Below are 15,955 nucleotides of genomic sequence, written 5' to 3'. Positions count from 1 at the left end.
ATTGTACGAGGAGGTGCTAGTAGGCATTGTAGATCAAAATAGTATAGTACTTCGCAATTGAAAAATTCCTTTTGTCTAAGGTTTTATGGTAGAACCATACGTAGGAAGAGGCCACTTGGGAACTAGAATCAAGCTTCAGGGCCCAGTACCCCCTGACTATTCGACTGAGTGAGAGAATGACCAATTTGAGGAACTAAATTTTCTTAAAGGGGGAGAGTTGTAATACCCGGGTTCAAAAATCAGTCTGAGAAATTTTTTTTATTAGATTGATTATCTAATAGTTATATAAAAATAATCATTTAATTTATTTTATTTTTATCTAATTGGATTTTTTGAAAAAAATGAATTAGGGATGAGATTGAAAATAATTTTGAGAAAAATGGGTAAAAATTTGAGTTCGAAAATGTTTTTGAAAAAAAATTAGAAACAGTGGGTCAAAGTATAAAAAAAATAATATAACCACGTGGGACGGTCCAGTCAACAACCCCGACGAACTGGAGCATGCTACGTGTCAAAACACGCTGAGGTCGGTGCCACACGGGAGGCCACGTGGGCAATCCGCATGTCCAGCGATCTGACGGCCCAGTTTCGATCTCACAGGCATGAACAGCTCATATTCGTTCCCTCCTTAAGGACAGTTAGAGGGATGAGATCAATCGCAATGAAGAGCCCAAATTCGTCCACGCAATCGGCTTAAACAGGCAAAGATCGGATGTCCCTCCACGCTCCACATCGACGTGAATGGACGGTCCAGATCAATGTGAGATGGGTATAAATACCTCAGATCACAGGAAAAACTCAAACCCTACCCGCTAGCCCTCGTCAGAGAAGAAAAATCAGGCACCGAAGAAGAAGGCCGACCACCAATCGACGCTGCACTAAAGCCACTGCCAATCGCCAAAGAAGGTAAAATTTTCTCCTACTCATTTGGAATTCAATTTTGAGCCTCCTTGTGGCCATCACGAAGTAAGATGGATGGTGGGTGAGCCAAAAGCTGCGGGCAAAGCCCAACGGAGCCGCTTCAGCCAAAACTCAAAAATTCTTACGATGAGCCCCTTCCTGTTTCACGTTTCACACGATTTTTCGATCATTATGTTCACTGTTTTTTTTATGCAAATTAGCCGAAGAAGAAACCCCAACCGCGAAGGAGAACAAGCGAAATCGCCATATCCCGAGACCCCCCCTCGTCAGTAAGTTTGGTTTTTTATGATTTTTTGGCCAACTGAGGTCCCTTAACATATTTTTTGTAGGAATAAGTGTAAAACTAGATAAAATCGGCCAAAACTTACCAGGTCGAGGCAAATCGCCATTGTGGGAGGCAGATCCGATGTCGGAGCACAGCGACGACGCCATGCCAAAATCCCAAAATTGGCCAGAAAGAGTTTTGGACACCGATTTTGGATTTTTAAGGTATTTTTAAGTATGTAACGAGTGTTTTGAATTATTTATGAAAACATTCAGGAAACTTAAGAATCATTAGGAGGCATAGTAGATATAGCGGTGTTTCGAAATATTGATTTGAGTAAGGATCCCTCACCCAATTTTTCGTTACGGTAAATTGATGCTTAACGATGTATAATTTTGTACTTCTGTAAAAATTTAGAAAATTCTAAAAATATTTATAGGTCACTGGTGGAGTCGGAACTGATTAGTTCACAATCGTTCAGTTTACTTGTTTATTTTTCTTTACTATCTTACTTGTTTATTATCATATTGTACATGTTCTTAATTTATAGTTCTATAGTTTTATCGATTTATCTAGTTTATTCGATTATCTGGTTACTCGATCTCTTATTATGATAAGTTATATCGTCTGCATAAATGTTATCTAATTGATCTATAAATATAATATGAGATATTGGTATGCATTTGTTGGTTGTTTTATTAATGATAATTTTTATGTGAAAGACTTACTGGGTACCTAGGAAAAGAGAGGACGGGCTCGGTACATAGGGAACCATACCGTGAACATTACCTCAGTCGAATAGGGCTGAGAAGTCCTTTACCAAAAAAGTTTGAGAAATATGGCTCACCCTCCTGCTGGAGAAGGTATCGAGGCGACAGAATGTTTGGCGCCCATTACCGGACGGGGTATGGAGACGACCAGTTTATTGTTAAAATTGGATATTAGGTTCACGAGTATAGAGATATCCCTATAGACTCCTAGGAGTACTAGTAAGCAAGTAAGAAAAGAAAATTATCCTCTCTTATTCACTTATGCGTGAAAATAAAAAGTGGTATAAATATGAGTTTTCATAGATTATTTTTTGAAAAAATCGTAACGTAAGAATTAAACAAACGTTGTTAAATTAAATATATTTAATTAAAGTAAGGGCTCCATAAGTTATTTTCATGATTTTTTACCAATTTTTAGTTTTCTGTATTAGTGAGTAGTGTGATATTCATATTGGGCTAGTGTATATCATCCTTTCATTAATCATTTCAGATCAAGAGGACTAGGATCCAGATCCCAATCAGTAAGAAAGCTGTGAGTAGTTTACCTCCTGGACCCATTCAAGAGCTAGTGGATGTTAACCCTAGGACATTTATCTATTTGTTTTAAATTATTTATTTGTTTTCTCGTTTACGAGCCACTGTAGTAGTGATATTCCCGTAGTCCTATTGAACATTATAATTTACTGCATAAGGAATGTAAACCCTAACATATTATTCACTTTCGCATTTAAATTATAAATTTATTTCTTTTAAAATTTCAGACCTTTACACTTGAATTATCAATGAAGGGAGCTTGTGGGTATGTTGACCATCACAAATAAGGGTATGGACTAGAGACAACAACTTTAAGTACATCACTCTACAACAATGGATCAAGTTGTGGTGCTTATTTTGAGATTAAGTGTGTTAACGATCCTCAATGCTGCATACCAAATGCTGGAACTATTAAAGTAACAGCCACCAACTTTTGTCCTCCCAATAATGATAAACCTAATGAGAACTGGTGCAACCCACCACTAAAACATTTTGATTTGTTTATGAAAATGTTTATCACAACTGCCCAAGAAAAAGCATGAATTATTCTTGTTCAGTATCGTAGAGTCCCATGCACTAAACAAGGAAGAGTTAAATTTAAGGTCAAAGGAAACCCAAATTGGATTTTAGTATTGATTTACAATGTCGGAGGTGTTGGTGACATTATTATGCTTCGAATTAAGGGCTCTAAGACTAATTGGATACTAATATCACGTAATAATGAAGTAAATTGTCAAATTAGGACCAACCTCATAGGACAGTTTATCATTACAAGTAACCATAAGTGATGGAAAGATGGTGGAATTTGGAAATGTTACAGACCCTAATTGGCAATTTGGTGCTACTTTTGATGGAAAATTAAACTTTTAAAATTTTGTTTAATTATTTCCTCTTAATTAATCATTTGTATTGTTTAAGATATGATAGTATTTATCCAACTATGAGCACTTGAGGTATATCTTTATTGATGCTCAATATTAGTGTAATATAAAAATATAATAAAAGTTCTATATATCCATGCTGGAAATACTTTCAATTTTTTGTTTTCAATTTGTTATATTTTTATCTTTGAATTTCTTGTTTTTCTTTTAAATGTTTTGTTTGATAATTTCTAAGAAAGTGTTTGAATAGAATAAAGAGGAAAATAGCAAAAATATATTACTTTCTATTCCATTATACATGAGTATTCATATACATATAAGACATGACTCTTAAGAGTATATTAATGTTGAATGTATCCATTTGACAAAAATTTAGAAATAAAAAAGTTTATTGTGTCTATTAATTTGGAAATGATTATTGTTGCAATGTTTCTTTTAGCATTGCATATAAATTTATATCTACCAGCAAAAATCAAGTGTTTTAGTGTCATTTAATTCATTATAACTATTTTAAGTAAAAGAATTTAACCGTTACGAAATATTTATTGTGTTAACAAACGTAATAAATTTAAAACTTACTCGATTTAATAACTCTAATTCTATTAACATACTAATAACTACTATTAATATCAATATTATCAATAAAAGAAATCTCTATATTAATTAAATTAAATCGATCATTATCAACTCATGATACACTATAAAATAACGTATTTTATGTTATAAGTGAGATTTAAACGAATAATTTTTAAATAAAATAAAAAAAATTTAAATACGAGATTATTATACTATTAGTAAAATAACTCATCTTCTGTTTTTATAATTTTTTTTTTTTTAAACACAAGGGTATAGATATATTCATAATATTTATAATATGACTTTTTGTTTATGTATATTTTTGACCTTCATGGGAGTATACTTTTCAATCAAGGAGCAATTTATGGTGCTTATCAAATACCAGCCATTTGATTTCAAGCTTGATCCTCACCTCATAGAGATTATATTATTTTTTAATTATTCCAGCATTTTGAATTACTTTAATTAGTTTGATCATATTGGTTTGATTAGTTTGATCTTCTTAAATATTATAACATTTTTGTTTTTAAATTTCATTTATATTGGCTTTGATATCCATTTGCAGTAGGTTTTGCTGTCATGAAAATTCAAGACAGATTAGCCAAGAACAGATATATATATATATATATATATATATACACACACATTCATCAACAGTCTATATATCGAAATTTAAATTCACAACAAATGTGAGACTATTTTTTGTTTGTCAAAATCACATAAAACCATTTCAAGCTAATCAACTAATTTATGATCAGATCTATAATATTAGTGAAATTGGAGTTAATCCATTTTATATTTACTTAATCCAGCAAATTATATCTCACAGTAATAAGCTGCCATTAAAACAAAACATTTAACCATACTAATCTCAGATGATTTGCTCATAAAGAAATTAATTAATGACGGCTAGACTGAGGATAAAGATTTTATAGATTTATGTAATCAAAATATATCTTTATTAATTTAGTTTTTATTTTGGTTTATCTTGAATGAGAAAATTATTTATTTTATGGCAATTATCTTCACCCATTAATATATATATATATTTATACGAATATTAAATCTGTCAAATAATCTGATATATGAAAACGGGTTTAGATAACAGTTCTTGTTGGAATATAAAAATTTGAGATTCAACAATGAAAGTCTTTTATTTAATTTCATTGATTTTGTTGAAAAAAATAATTTAAAATTAAGAAAATCATAAATTATCGGTTTCAAAGTGAAATTATAAATTAGTAGTTATGATAAATTAAAATAAAATAACAGAAAATTAAATAGCGATAAATAAACATGTTATATATAGCCTGTAAGATTATTATATATCTGTATTCCCTTTTAATTGAATAGAACTCTTTTATATTTTCTCTTCTAACAGACTTAGTTTCTTACTTTCTTTCTTTTTCTATAATAACAAAATATCTCCATTAATGAAAAGATCACAAATTGTGTAACTTCGTAGTAGATATCTTTTCTCCCTTTAAATAGTAACCTAATGCTCTTGTTTAATCGGTAACATTTTTGCTTTTCTAGTCATGGCAGATCTTATAAAAGTATTTACGCTGACCATGTTGTTTGCTAGTTTGATAATTGGTGAAAGCAAACTAGATTCGACATGGTATGATGCTCATGCAACATTTTATGGCGACATTGGTGGATCCGAAACAATGCGTAAATTTCTCTATTTTTTAGTTTCTTTAAAATTTTTTCTTGACTTGATTTCCATGCAATATAAAGTATTTGAAGCTCTTTTTTTTTTTTTCTGTGTTTTCTCCTAAATATTTACAATATATGAACTTTGTATTATTTTATTTTCTATAATCAATATCGATTTTTTTCTTTTTAACTTAATTCACTGTAACGTTCTTAGTACTTTAAAATTATTTATAATTTTGTGACTGTATGTAATTGACTAATAATTGAACTACCGAACAGAAGGAGCTTGTGGGTATAACGATCTCCATCAACAAGGATATGGACTAGAGACAACAGCTTTAAGCACTGCACTATTCAACAATGGAAAAACTTGTGGAGCTTGTTTTGAGATCAAGTGCGTAAATAATCCTAAATGGTGCAAACCAAATGCTATTATTAAAGTAACAGCAACAAACTTTTGTCCTCCTAATTACTCTAAACCCAACGGAAATTGGTGCAATCCTCCACTAAAACACTTTGATTTGTCTTTAAAAATGTTCCTCGCTCTTGCCGAGTACAAAGCTGGCATTATTCCTGTCCAGTATCGTCGCGTCACGTGCACCAAACAAGGAGGAGTTAAATTTGAAATCAAGGGAAACCCATATTGGATTTTAGTATTAGTTTACAATGTTGGTGGTGTTGGTGACATTACTAATGTCCAAATTAGGGGCTCTGAAACCAGTTCTTGGATACCAATGTCACGCAACTGGGGAGTTAATTGGCAAACTGGAAAAAATCTTGTAGGACAAAGTTTGTCGTTCCAAGTTACAACAAGTGATGGGAAAATGTTGGAATTCAAAGATATTGCGGCCTCTAATTGGCAATTTGGTGCTACTTTTGACGGAAAAATTAATTTTTAGGGTATTTTTTATTTACTTTTAGATGTTTAATAATTTCGTACAAGATGTTGCTCTCATAGATATTGCCTAAACCCGTGAGATCTTTGAGGCAAGCTTATTTTATCTATTTTAATATATTTTGATCTAGATTTATTCTATTCTCATTGTATTCATATATTTTAATTATTTAGTATGGATAACTTAATTATAATTTACATGCTTAAGATACAAGTATATTGAACTAATTCCACATATATCTTCAATTCTATAATAAAACATCTTACATTCTAATTTGTCAATGACAATTTCTTTTTTTTTTTTTTTTTAAATTAGACAATTTAAATAAAAAATAGAATTAAAATGTTATTTTTATTTACATTTTTATCTCATTTATGTTTTATTTTCGTCTTTATTTCTAACAAACTAACATATAAGCTAAATTTGATCAAACTACTCTCGTTGTTATGCATCCATTGATAACATTTATTCAGTTGTCTTATTTATGTATGTAAATGATCGTCTAAAATTACCTTATAGTTAGGTATGATATTTGTATTTAAAGTCGTCTAATCTGATCTCTTTGAATTCGATTGTATGTCATTTTTTTTTTTTAATTAAAGTGGAATGTTTTAGTTGGATCAGGTTGGGTTGGTGAAAAAATCAAGGTGAATTCGAATTTGACTTTGTAGAACCTGCACCAATCCAATTCATTGTGTACATATATTTTTATTTTTTATTTTAGTAAATATAATTAATAAATATTGTATTTATATATATTAATAAATATGTTTTTAGTTTTTTTTAGTATACATATAACTATGTTTATATTAATATGATAAAATGTAAAGATCCGGAACGTAAAAAGAAATAAATTCATGAATTAAATGTAGAAATGAAATAATAGAGTTTAAGGTTTACATTCTTTACACAATAAGTTAGAATGTCAAATAGAGTTACGAAAATATTCATTCTAAAAAAACAAACGAAAATTAAAGAAATAAACAAAAATACAATATACTGAGCATTCTAGGACGACCTTCACTAGCTTTTGAAGGGAGTCCAAGTAGTGAACTATTCATAACCCTCTTATCGATCGAGATCTGAGTCTTGATCCTCTTGATATGAAATAGTTAATGAAATGGTGAGTTACACTAAATCAGTAAGAATATCACATTACTCATCGATAAAGAAACTGAAGGTTGGAAAAAATCATAAAAATAATTAATGGAGCTTTTGATTTAAGTAAATTCATTTATCACAAAAAAAACTATTTATTGTATATATTTACTGTTGCGAGATTCTCAAAATCAACCTATAGAGACAATAACTCGAATAACATTTCAATCTCATATTCATATAAGTAAGAACAATAATTTTTCCTTTTTATTTACCTACTGGTATTCTTGGGGGCCCATAGGCATGTTCCACTACGTGTGAACCAATATCCAACATTGTCAACTAACCGACTGTCTCTATACCCCGTCCGGTATGAATGCAAAAAATATCATCCCTCAATAACTTGTCCGGTATGAGGGTGAATCGGACCGTCCTCATTTCCCGTCCGGTATGAACACCAAAAATCTCATTTCACGGTACCCTGTCCGGTATAAGACAACGTTCACGGTAGGGTTCCCTATGTATCTGGTCCGTCCATCATATTCCAAGATATCCAGTAAGGATGTCATTCATTAATTCATATGGCCAAATAATTTTCCGTTTGTATATTAATTTCTAATTTCACAAATCAACCGTAAATCATGCAAGACGAGCAATATATATATTAAAAAATACAAGTGAATCATTTAACCATTCCAGTATATCATCATGTATTTAAAGTTATAAATTCAATAATCGATTACACAAGATAACAAATAAATGACTTATTGATTTCGGCTTCATTAGTAACATGTAATTTTTCTCAAAGTTTTTTAAATTACACAAAATATTATATTATCGATTATTAAGCTTCAATTCCATAACAGAGAATACGGTGAGGGATTCTTACTCGAATCGGTGCCCGAAACACTGAACTTTTTATTGTGCCTACTAATGATTCTCGAGTTTTTTTAATTTTTCTGCAGAGATTAAAACATGCTTTACGTACATAAAAATAGTATAAAAATCCAAAATCAGTGTTAAAAAAATTTTTTCGATCAATTTTGGGATTCTGGCAAGGCGGCACCGTCGTGCTTCGACGATGGCACCGCTGCTCGCGGTGCTGGTTTGTCTCATCCTGGCTGTTTTCGACCAATTTTAGCCAATTTCGGTCGCTTTTAACCCCATCCCTACGAGCAAATACGTTAGAGGGCCTCGGTTGGCCAAAAAGTCAAAAAATAGAAATCTACAGGCAGCAGAATTTTTCAGTGCGGCGAGTCCACTGGCACACCTTCGTAATTAAGTGTTTTTCTTCGGTCAACCTGTAGAAAATAAAATGGTGAACACAATGGTGAAAAAATTGCACAAAATGAAAAATGGGAAGGGGCTCATCGGAGGAGGTTTTGGGTTTTACCTGCGGCAGTGCCGTCAGGCTTTGCCCACAGTTTTTGGCTCATTCGCTGTTCCTTTTGCTTCGATTTGGCCATGGGGTGCTTGAAATCAAATTCTGAGCGGATAAGAGAATTTTTACTTTTTTTGGCAGTCGGAGGTGGCTCCGGTGCAATGAAAGTCTCCATTCTCCGGCAGCTGGTTCTTTTTCTCTAACAGGAGGCTGGCGGTTAGGGTTTGGATTCGGTGTAATATGAGATATTTATACCCATCTCGTATTAATCTGTACCGTTCATCGCGTTTGATCTCAATTGTCTGATCACGTTTAAAGATAAAATTGATATGAACCATTCATCGCGATTTGATCTTGATCATACAATCACGTTTAAAGAATGAATGAATTTGGATCATTTATCGTATTTAATCATGATCATCCGATCATGCCTTAGGAGGGAACAGATTCGGACCGTCCGCACGCGTGGGAATGCTTCTAGGCCATCCAATTGTGGGGCACGCGGATCGCCAGCGTGGCCTCTCGCATGGCACTGAGTCAGCATGCCTTGCCACGCGACACGCTCCGGTTCGTCGAGGCTGCTGACTGACTAGTCTTATGTAGTGCAATTTTTTTTAATTGCATTTGACCTCCAATTTCTGATTTTTCTACCAAAGACACCATCCGAACCTAAATTTTCACAATTGTTTCTAAAATTATTTTCAATTTCACCCCCCAATCTATTTTTTTCCTAATTTCACATTAAATAAAAATTTATTAATTTCAAAATTAGATTTTTTATACATTTTTAAAATTTTAAAATTAATCCTGAGCCAAATTCTGGGTTCGGGTATTACAAGTCTCCCTTCCTTTAAAGATATTTGGTCTCTTAATCGGGTATTACAAGTCTCCCTTCCTTTAAAGATATTTGGTCTCTTAAATTTGTCTCCCTCTCACTCAATCAAACAGTTGAGGATACTGAGCTCTAAAATCTGATTCTAGCTCCCATGTGGCCTCTCTCTATGTATGATTCTGCCATAGGACCTTAACGAATGGAATTTTTTAGTTGCAGAGTACTCTGCTTTTTTGGTCCATAATGCCCACTAGTACCTCCTCATAGAATAGATCCTCTTGGAGTGAAAGGGGCTCGTCGGCCAAGATGTAAGAGTGGTCCGAGTTGTACTTATGTAACATGGACACATGAAATACATTATGGATTCTGGATAGTTCTAGAGATAATACTAGTTTGTAAGTGACGGTACCAATTTTGTCTAAGATTTCAAGTGGCCTAATAAACCGGGGATTTAGTTTTTTTCTCTTGTCAAACCTACTAATTCCCTTAAATGGAGTGACCTTAAAGAACACTCGATCACCTTTCTCAAATTCCAAATCCCTCCATCGAGTGTCCGCATAGCTCTTCTACCTACTCTAAGATGTCTGGATGTTTTTCTTAATCTTAACTATTTTGGCTGCAGTCTCCTTCACAAGATTTGGACCGAACAATTTTTTATCACCCATAACTTTCCAACAGATCGATGATCTACATGGGTGGCCATACAACGCCTCGTATAGAGTTGTGCCGATATTTTCTTGTTAGCTATTATTGTAGGCGAACTCTATTAAGGATAAATGATCATCCCAATGGCCATCGAAGTTAAGAACACAAGCTCGAAGTATATCCTCTAGTGTGTAGATCGTCATTTCTGATTGTCTATCGGTCTAAGGATAGAATGTAGTACTAAGAGACAGTTTCATTCCCATGCCTTACTGAAAACTAGATCAAAACTGAAAAGTGAACCTGAGATCCCTGTCGGATACTACTGTCACTAGCACTTTATGTCACCTGACTATCTCCTGGATATACATTCTTGCTAGCTTGTTCAAGGGGTCGATCATCTTGATGGCCAAGAAGTGAAAAAACTTAATGAGCCGGTCAACAATTACCAAAATAACACCATGTCTGAGGGTGCCCTAGGCAATCCTGTCACGAAATCCATTGTGATGTATTCTCACTTCTACTTTGAAATCAGTAATGGTTGAAGTAGCTCGCCTAGGCGTTGATGTTTTGCCTTGACTTGCTGACACCAAACACTTAGAAACAAAGTCGGTCACCTCCCTTTTCATTCCGTTCTACCAAAATCAGGGTCGTATACTTTGATACATCCTAATGCTTTCGGGATGCATGGCAAACTTTGAGGTGTGAGCCTCTGCCATAATGTCCATTTTCAGCTTACTGTCAGATGGAACACACATCCTATCCTGAAATCTGAGCAACCCACCGGCAGAAACTCGAAATTCTAAATTTACAATATGTTCTGCATCTTTCCTGAGGGCTACTAGGGTAGAATCGATGGATTGAGATTCTTTTATTCTCTAGATTAACTCAAGTTGAACAGACAGGTGTGCCAAGTATGTAACTCTCTTCAGGTCTTGAAATTGTACCTATTGTGTGGCGCTTATTACTCTATATTCTGAAACTATTAGGTGAGCTAATATACCTACACTTTTCTATTGAGTGCGTTGGCTACCACGTTGCTCTTACTGGGGTGATACAAAATGTTGCAATTGTAGTCTTTGAGGAGTTATATCCATCATCTCTTACGCATGTTGAGATCAATTTGAGTGAATATGTGTTTCAAAATTTTATGGCCGGTACAGATCTGAAAAGTCTCCCCATATAAATAATGACACCAAGTCTTCAAGACGTGGATAATCGCAGCAAGTTCTAAGTTATGGATGTGCTAGTTTTTCTCATGACTTTTCAACTGTCTAGACTCATAGGTTGTGACCTTCCTATGCTGCATCAGAACACAGCCCAGCCCCAGGTAGGAGGCATCACTATAAATTATGTATTCACTTGTTCCACTCGGCAAGGCCAACACATATACAGTAGTCAACCGTTTCTTTTATTCTTGAAAGCTCATCTCATAGTTTTCGTTCCACTCAAACTTGACGTTCTTCTTTGTGAGCTGAGTCGAAGGAACAGTTAGGCTATAAAATCCTTCCACAAACCTACCGCAATAACCTATCATCCCTAGAAAGCTATGAATTTTCTTGACCAATGTCAATTTCTCCCAACTGAGCACTACCTCAACTTTTTCAGGGTTCACTGACACTCCATCCCTTGATATAATGTGCCCTAAGAAGGTAGTCTACTCGAGGTAGAGCTCACACTTACTCAACATTACATACAACTTATTTTCTCTGAAAACCTGTAAAATCTGAGTTAGATAGAGAGCGTGTTCTTCTCAGCTTTTTTAATAGATTAGGATATCATTGATAAATACGATGACAAACTGACTCAGGAATTGTCTGAAAACTCTGTTCATCAAATCCATAAAGATGACTGGTGCATTGGTTAGTCCAAATGGCATGACTAGGAACTCATAGTGTCTGTACCTGGTTCGAAAAGCTGTTTTAGAAATGTCTTCTGTCTTGATCTTTACCTGATGGTAACTTGAATGCAGGTCTATTTTGGAGAAGGCTTAGACATCTTGCAACTGACCAAAAAGGTCATTGATCCTAGGGATGTGATACTTGTTCTTGATCGTGACCCTATTCAGTCTCTTATAGTTAATACATAACCTTAATGTCTCATCCCCCTTCCTTATAAATGTGACTCCAGCACCTCAAAAGGAATACACTATGTCAGATGAACCCACTATCATGCAATTCATTGATCTATTTTCTCAGCTCTTCCATCTTCGACACGAGTCATATGGTAAGGGACAACTGAGATAGGCTGGGTGCCTGACTAAAGATTTATGGTGAATTCAACTTCTTTATCCACTGACAGTTTGGGTAGTTTATCAGAAAAAATATTCGAAAAGTCTCGGACTACTGAAATCTCTCGAATGTAAATTTCTTTATTAGGTTTACCTTGTATCATGTCTAGGTTAACTTCTATATCTTACTGAGTAAAGTTGTAAGCTCTGCCTTAGATGGGAGGTCTGGTCTGGTTCTGATTCCTCAGGTACTCTCTATCATAATGTTGGGCACTCTCACATGTACAACAAGTATTGTTGAGGCGATAGCATGGTCGATTCCCATGATCCTTGCCAGAGTGCTGAAAAGTCCTTCCGCGTCTTGTTGCCAGAATATGAAAAGGAGCCTGAGTCACTGGCCTAGGTCTCTTGTTCTGTTAAACAAGTACAGTGGGTGCTGGTCTGCAGTGTGAAACTGGGAGCCTGAGGTTCCCTACAGTTTGAGGAAAGATGTGAAGGTTTCTCTCTACTAGTTGTGCCTTGGCTAGAACTGCTGAGTAAGTACTGAGTTCGAACACATACAACTACTGTCTAATCTTAAGACGGAGGCCCCACTCGAACTTCCTTGCCTTTCGGCCATCGTCCATCATGCTCTTAGGGGAATACCGGCCCAAATCGAGGAACTTTTAGGTATATTTTGACACAGTAATATCACCTTAGACCAGGTGTGCAAACTTCATTTTCTTTAGATGTCGGAGATGCTCTAGGAGGTACTCTGTATTGAATGTCATCAGAAACTGTTCCTAAGTAACTAGAACGGGTAAGGTGGCCTGCTTGAGTTGCCACCAGTGACCTGTATCTCCCACCAACATGTAGGTGGCGAGTATAACTCTCTGTTCGAGAACCACTCAAAGAGTCATAAAAGCCTTTTCTGTCTCAGTTAATCAGTACTCGGTCTCTTTAAAGAAGGATGTCATTACAAAAGTATATGGGTTTAGTCTTTTCTACCTCTTAATGTAGCATGGATCTATCATGGGTAGAATTTAGTCCCATGGAAGAAAGACTAGATTGTGCTGGGGAGAGACTAAATGGCCTTGTGGTAGTATTGAATGATATGGTTGGGGCACCGGACTATACCGTGGTGGTGTCAGATGATACAGTTAGGGTATTGGACCATACTGTGGTGGTGTCGGATGGTACTATCGAGGAGCAAGGTCATACCGGGGTAGCTCAAGATCCTCCCGCTGCAGGGGTGGCTCAAACTGTGGCAGCGGGGGAGGGTCAAGTCCTTTTCTCTCGAGCCTATAGGGTAGTGATGAGTCTCTTTAGTATTTCAAATAGTCGGTCAACATCCTTTCGAAGCGAACCCTCCCGGGCTGCTCAGTTTAGTGGAGGTATTCCTCTCCTCATCTATTTGTACTTGCATTTCACAAAGAATAGTTGAGTGATAATTCATTTTTTGGGTGTTTCCTAAGGTGTTTGTATAAGGAATGGTTTCAAGGAATGCAGCTTTGATACCAACTGTAAAGGTCCGAAACTTAAAAGTAAATAAAGTCATGAATTAAATGCAGAAGTGAAATAATAGAGTTTATGGTTTACATTCCTTACATAATAATTTAGAATGCCCAATAGGACTACGAGAATGTCCATTCAAAAAGAACAAATGAAAATCAAAGAAATAAATAAAATGCAATATACTGAACATTTTAGTACGACTTTCACTAGCTTTTGAACGGAGTCTGGGTGGTGAACTATTCACAGCTTTCTTGTTGATCGAGATCTGAGTCTTGGTCCTCTTGATCTGAAATAATTAATGAAATGGTGAGTTACACTAGCCTAGTAATAATATCATACTACTCACCAATACAGAAACTGAAGGTTGATAAAAATTATAAAAATAACTAATTAAGCTCTTGATTTAAGTAAATTTATTTATAATAAAAAAAATTATTTATTACATATATTTACCGTTACGATATTTTTAAAATTGACTTATAGAGACAATAACTCAAATAACATTCTAATATCATATTCAAGTAAGTAAAAATAATATATTTCTCTTTTTATTTGTCTACTAGTATTATTGGGGGCCCATAGGGATGTTCCACTACATATGAACCAATATCCAACATTGTTAACTAACCAGCCGTCCCCATATCCCATCCGGTATGAACACCAAAAATACCATCCCTCAATACCCCGTCCGGTATGAGGGTGAATCAGGTCGTTTCTATACCTCGTCCTGTATGAACGCCAAAAATATTATTTCTTAATACTCTGTCCGGTATGAGATAACGTTCACGGTAGGGTTCCCTATGTACCCGGTCCATCCACCATCTCCTAGGATATTCAATAAGGCTGTCATTCATTAACTCACATGACCAAATAAATTTCCGTTTGTATATTAATTTTTAATTTCACAAATCAACCGTAAATCACACAAGATGAGCAATATACATATTAAGGAAATACAATTGAATCATTCAACCATTCTAGTATATCATCATATATTTAAAATTATAAATTCAACAGTCAGTTAAACAGGACAACAAATAAATAATTAACCAATTTCGGCTCTATTAGTAACTTGTAATTATTCTCAAAAAATTTTAAATTACACAAAATACCATATTATCGATTATTAAGCTTCAATTCTATAACAGAGAATAAGGTGAGAGATTTCTATCTGAATCGGTATACAAAATATCGAACTTTCTGCTGCACCTATCGGCAGTCTCCGAGTTTCTTAAATTTTTTTTGTAGAGATTAAAACATGCTTTACATACCTAAAAATACCCAAAAAAACTCAAAATTGGTGTTAAAAATCTTTTTCTGGCAAATTTCGGAATTTCGGCACGGCAGTACCGCCATGGTCCAGCGATGGCACCTCTATCTACGGCGGTGGTTTGTCTTGGCCTGGCCATTTTCGGCCAGTCTTGGCTGCTTTTGCCAGTTTTATACCAATTCCTATGAGAAAACACGTTAAGGGGTCTCGTTTGATCGAAAAAAGTAAAAAAAATAAAAAACCTACTAGCGGCGGAATTTTTCGGTGCGTCATCTCCGTCGGCTCACTTTCGCGGCTGTGTGTTTTTCTTTGGTCAACATGTAAAAAATAGAACGGTGAACACAATGGTGGAAAAATCGCACAAAATGGGAAACATGAAGGGGCCATTAGAGGAAGTTTCGGGTTTTACCCGCAGCGCCACCGCCAGGCTTTGCCCGCGGTTTCCGGCTCATCCGCCTTTATTGCTCCTATTTGGCCATGGGGGTGCTCAAATCAAATTCCAAGCA

The 15,955-nt window shown here is 34.9% G+C and overlaps 1 protein-coding gene and 1 pseudogene across 1 annotated transcript; both read left to right on the top strand.

Annotated features, from left to right (window-relative positions):
- Window positions 1-2,738: 2,738 nt before the first annotated feature.
- LOC110814634 (expansin-A24-like) lies at window positions 2,739-3,360 on the top strand (annotated as a pseudogene).
- A 2,119-nt stretch (window positions 3,361-5,479) lies between these two features.
- LOC110814628 (expansin-A23-like) lies at window positions 5,480-6,585 on the top strand. Its single transcript, XM_022042168.2, has 2 exons — window positions 5,480-5,621; window positions 5,886-6,585. Exons 1-2 carry the CDS (start codon window positions 5,486-5,488, stop codon window positions 6,503-6,505), a joined length of 756 nt encoding a protein of 251 aa, XP_021897860.2. The 5' UTR covers window positions 5,480-5,485; the 3' UTR covers window positions 6,506-6,585.
- Window positions 6,586-15,955: the final 9,370 nt, after the last annotated feature.

The sequence above is a fragment of the Carica papaya genome, chromosome 1 (assembly GCF_054855325.1).
Source record: "Carica papaya isolate Zhongbai chromosome 1, ASM5485532v1, whole genome shotgun sequence".
Taxonomy (NCBI): Eukaryota; Viridiplantae; Streptophyta; class Magnoliopsida; order Brassicales; family Caricaceae; genus Carica; species Carica papaya.
Note: the sequence above shows the minus strand (reverse complement) of the source record. Positions and strands in the feature narration are given on the sequence as shown.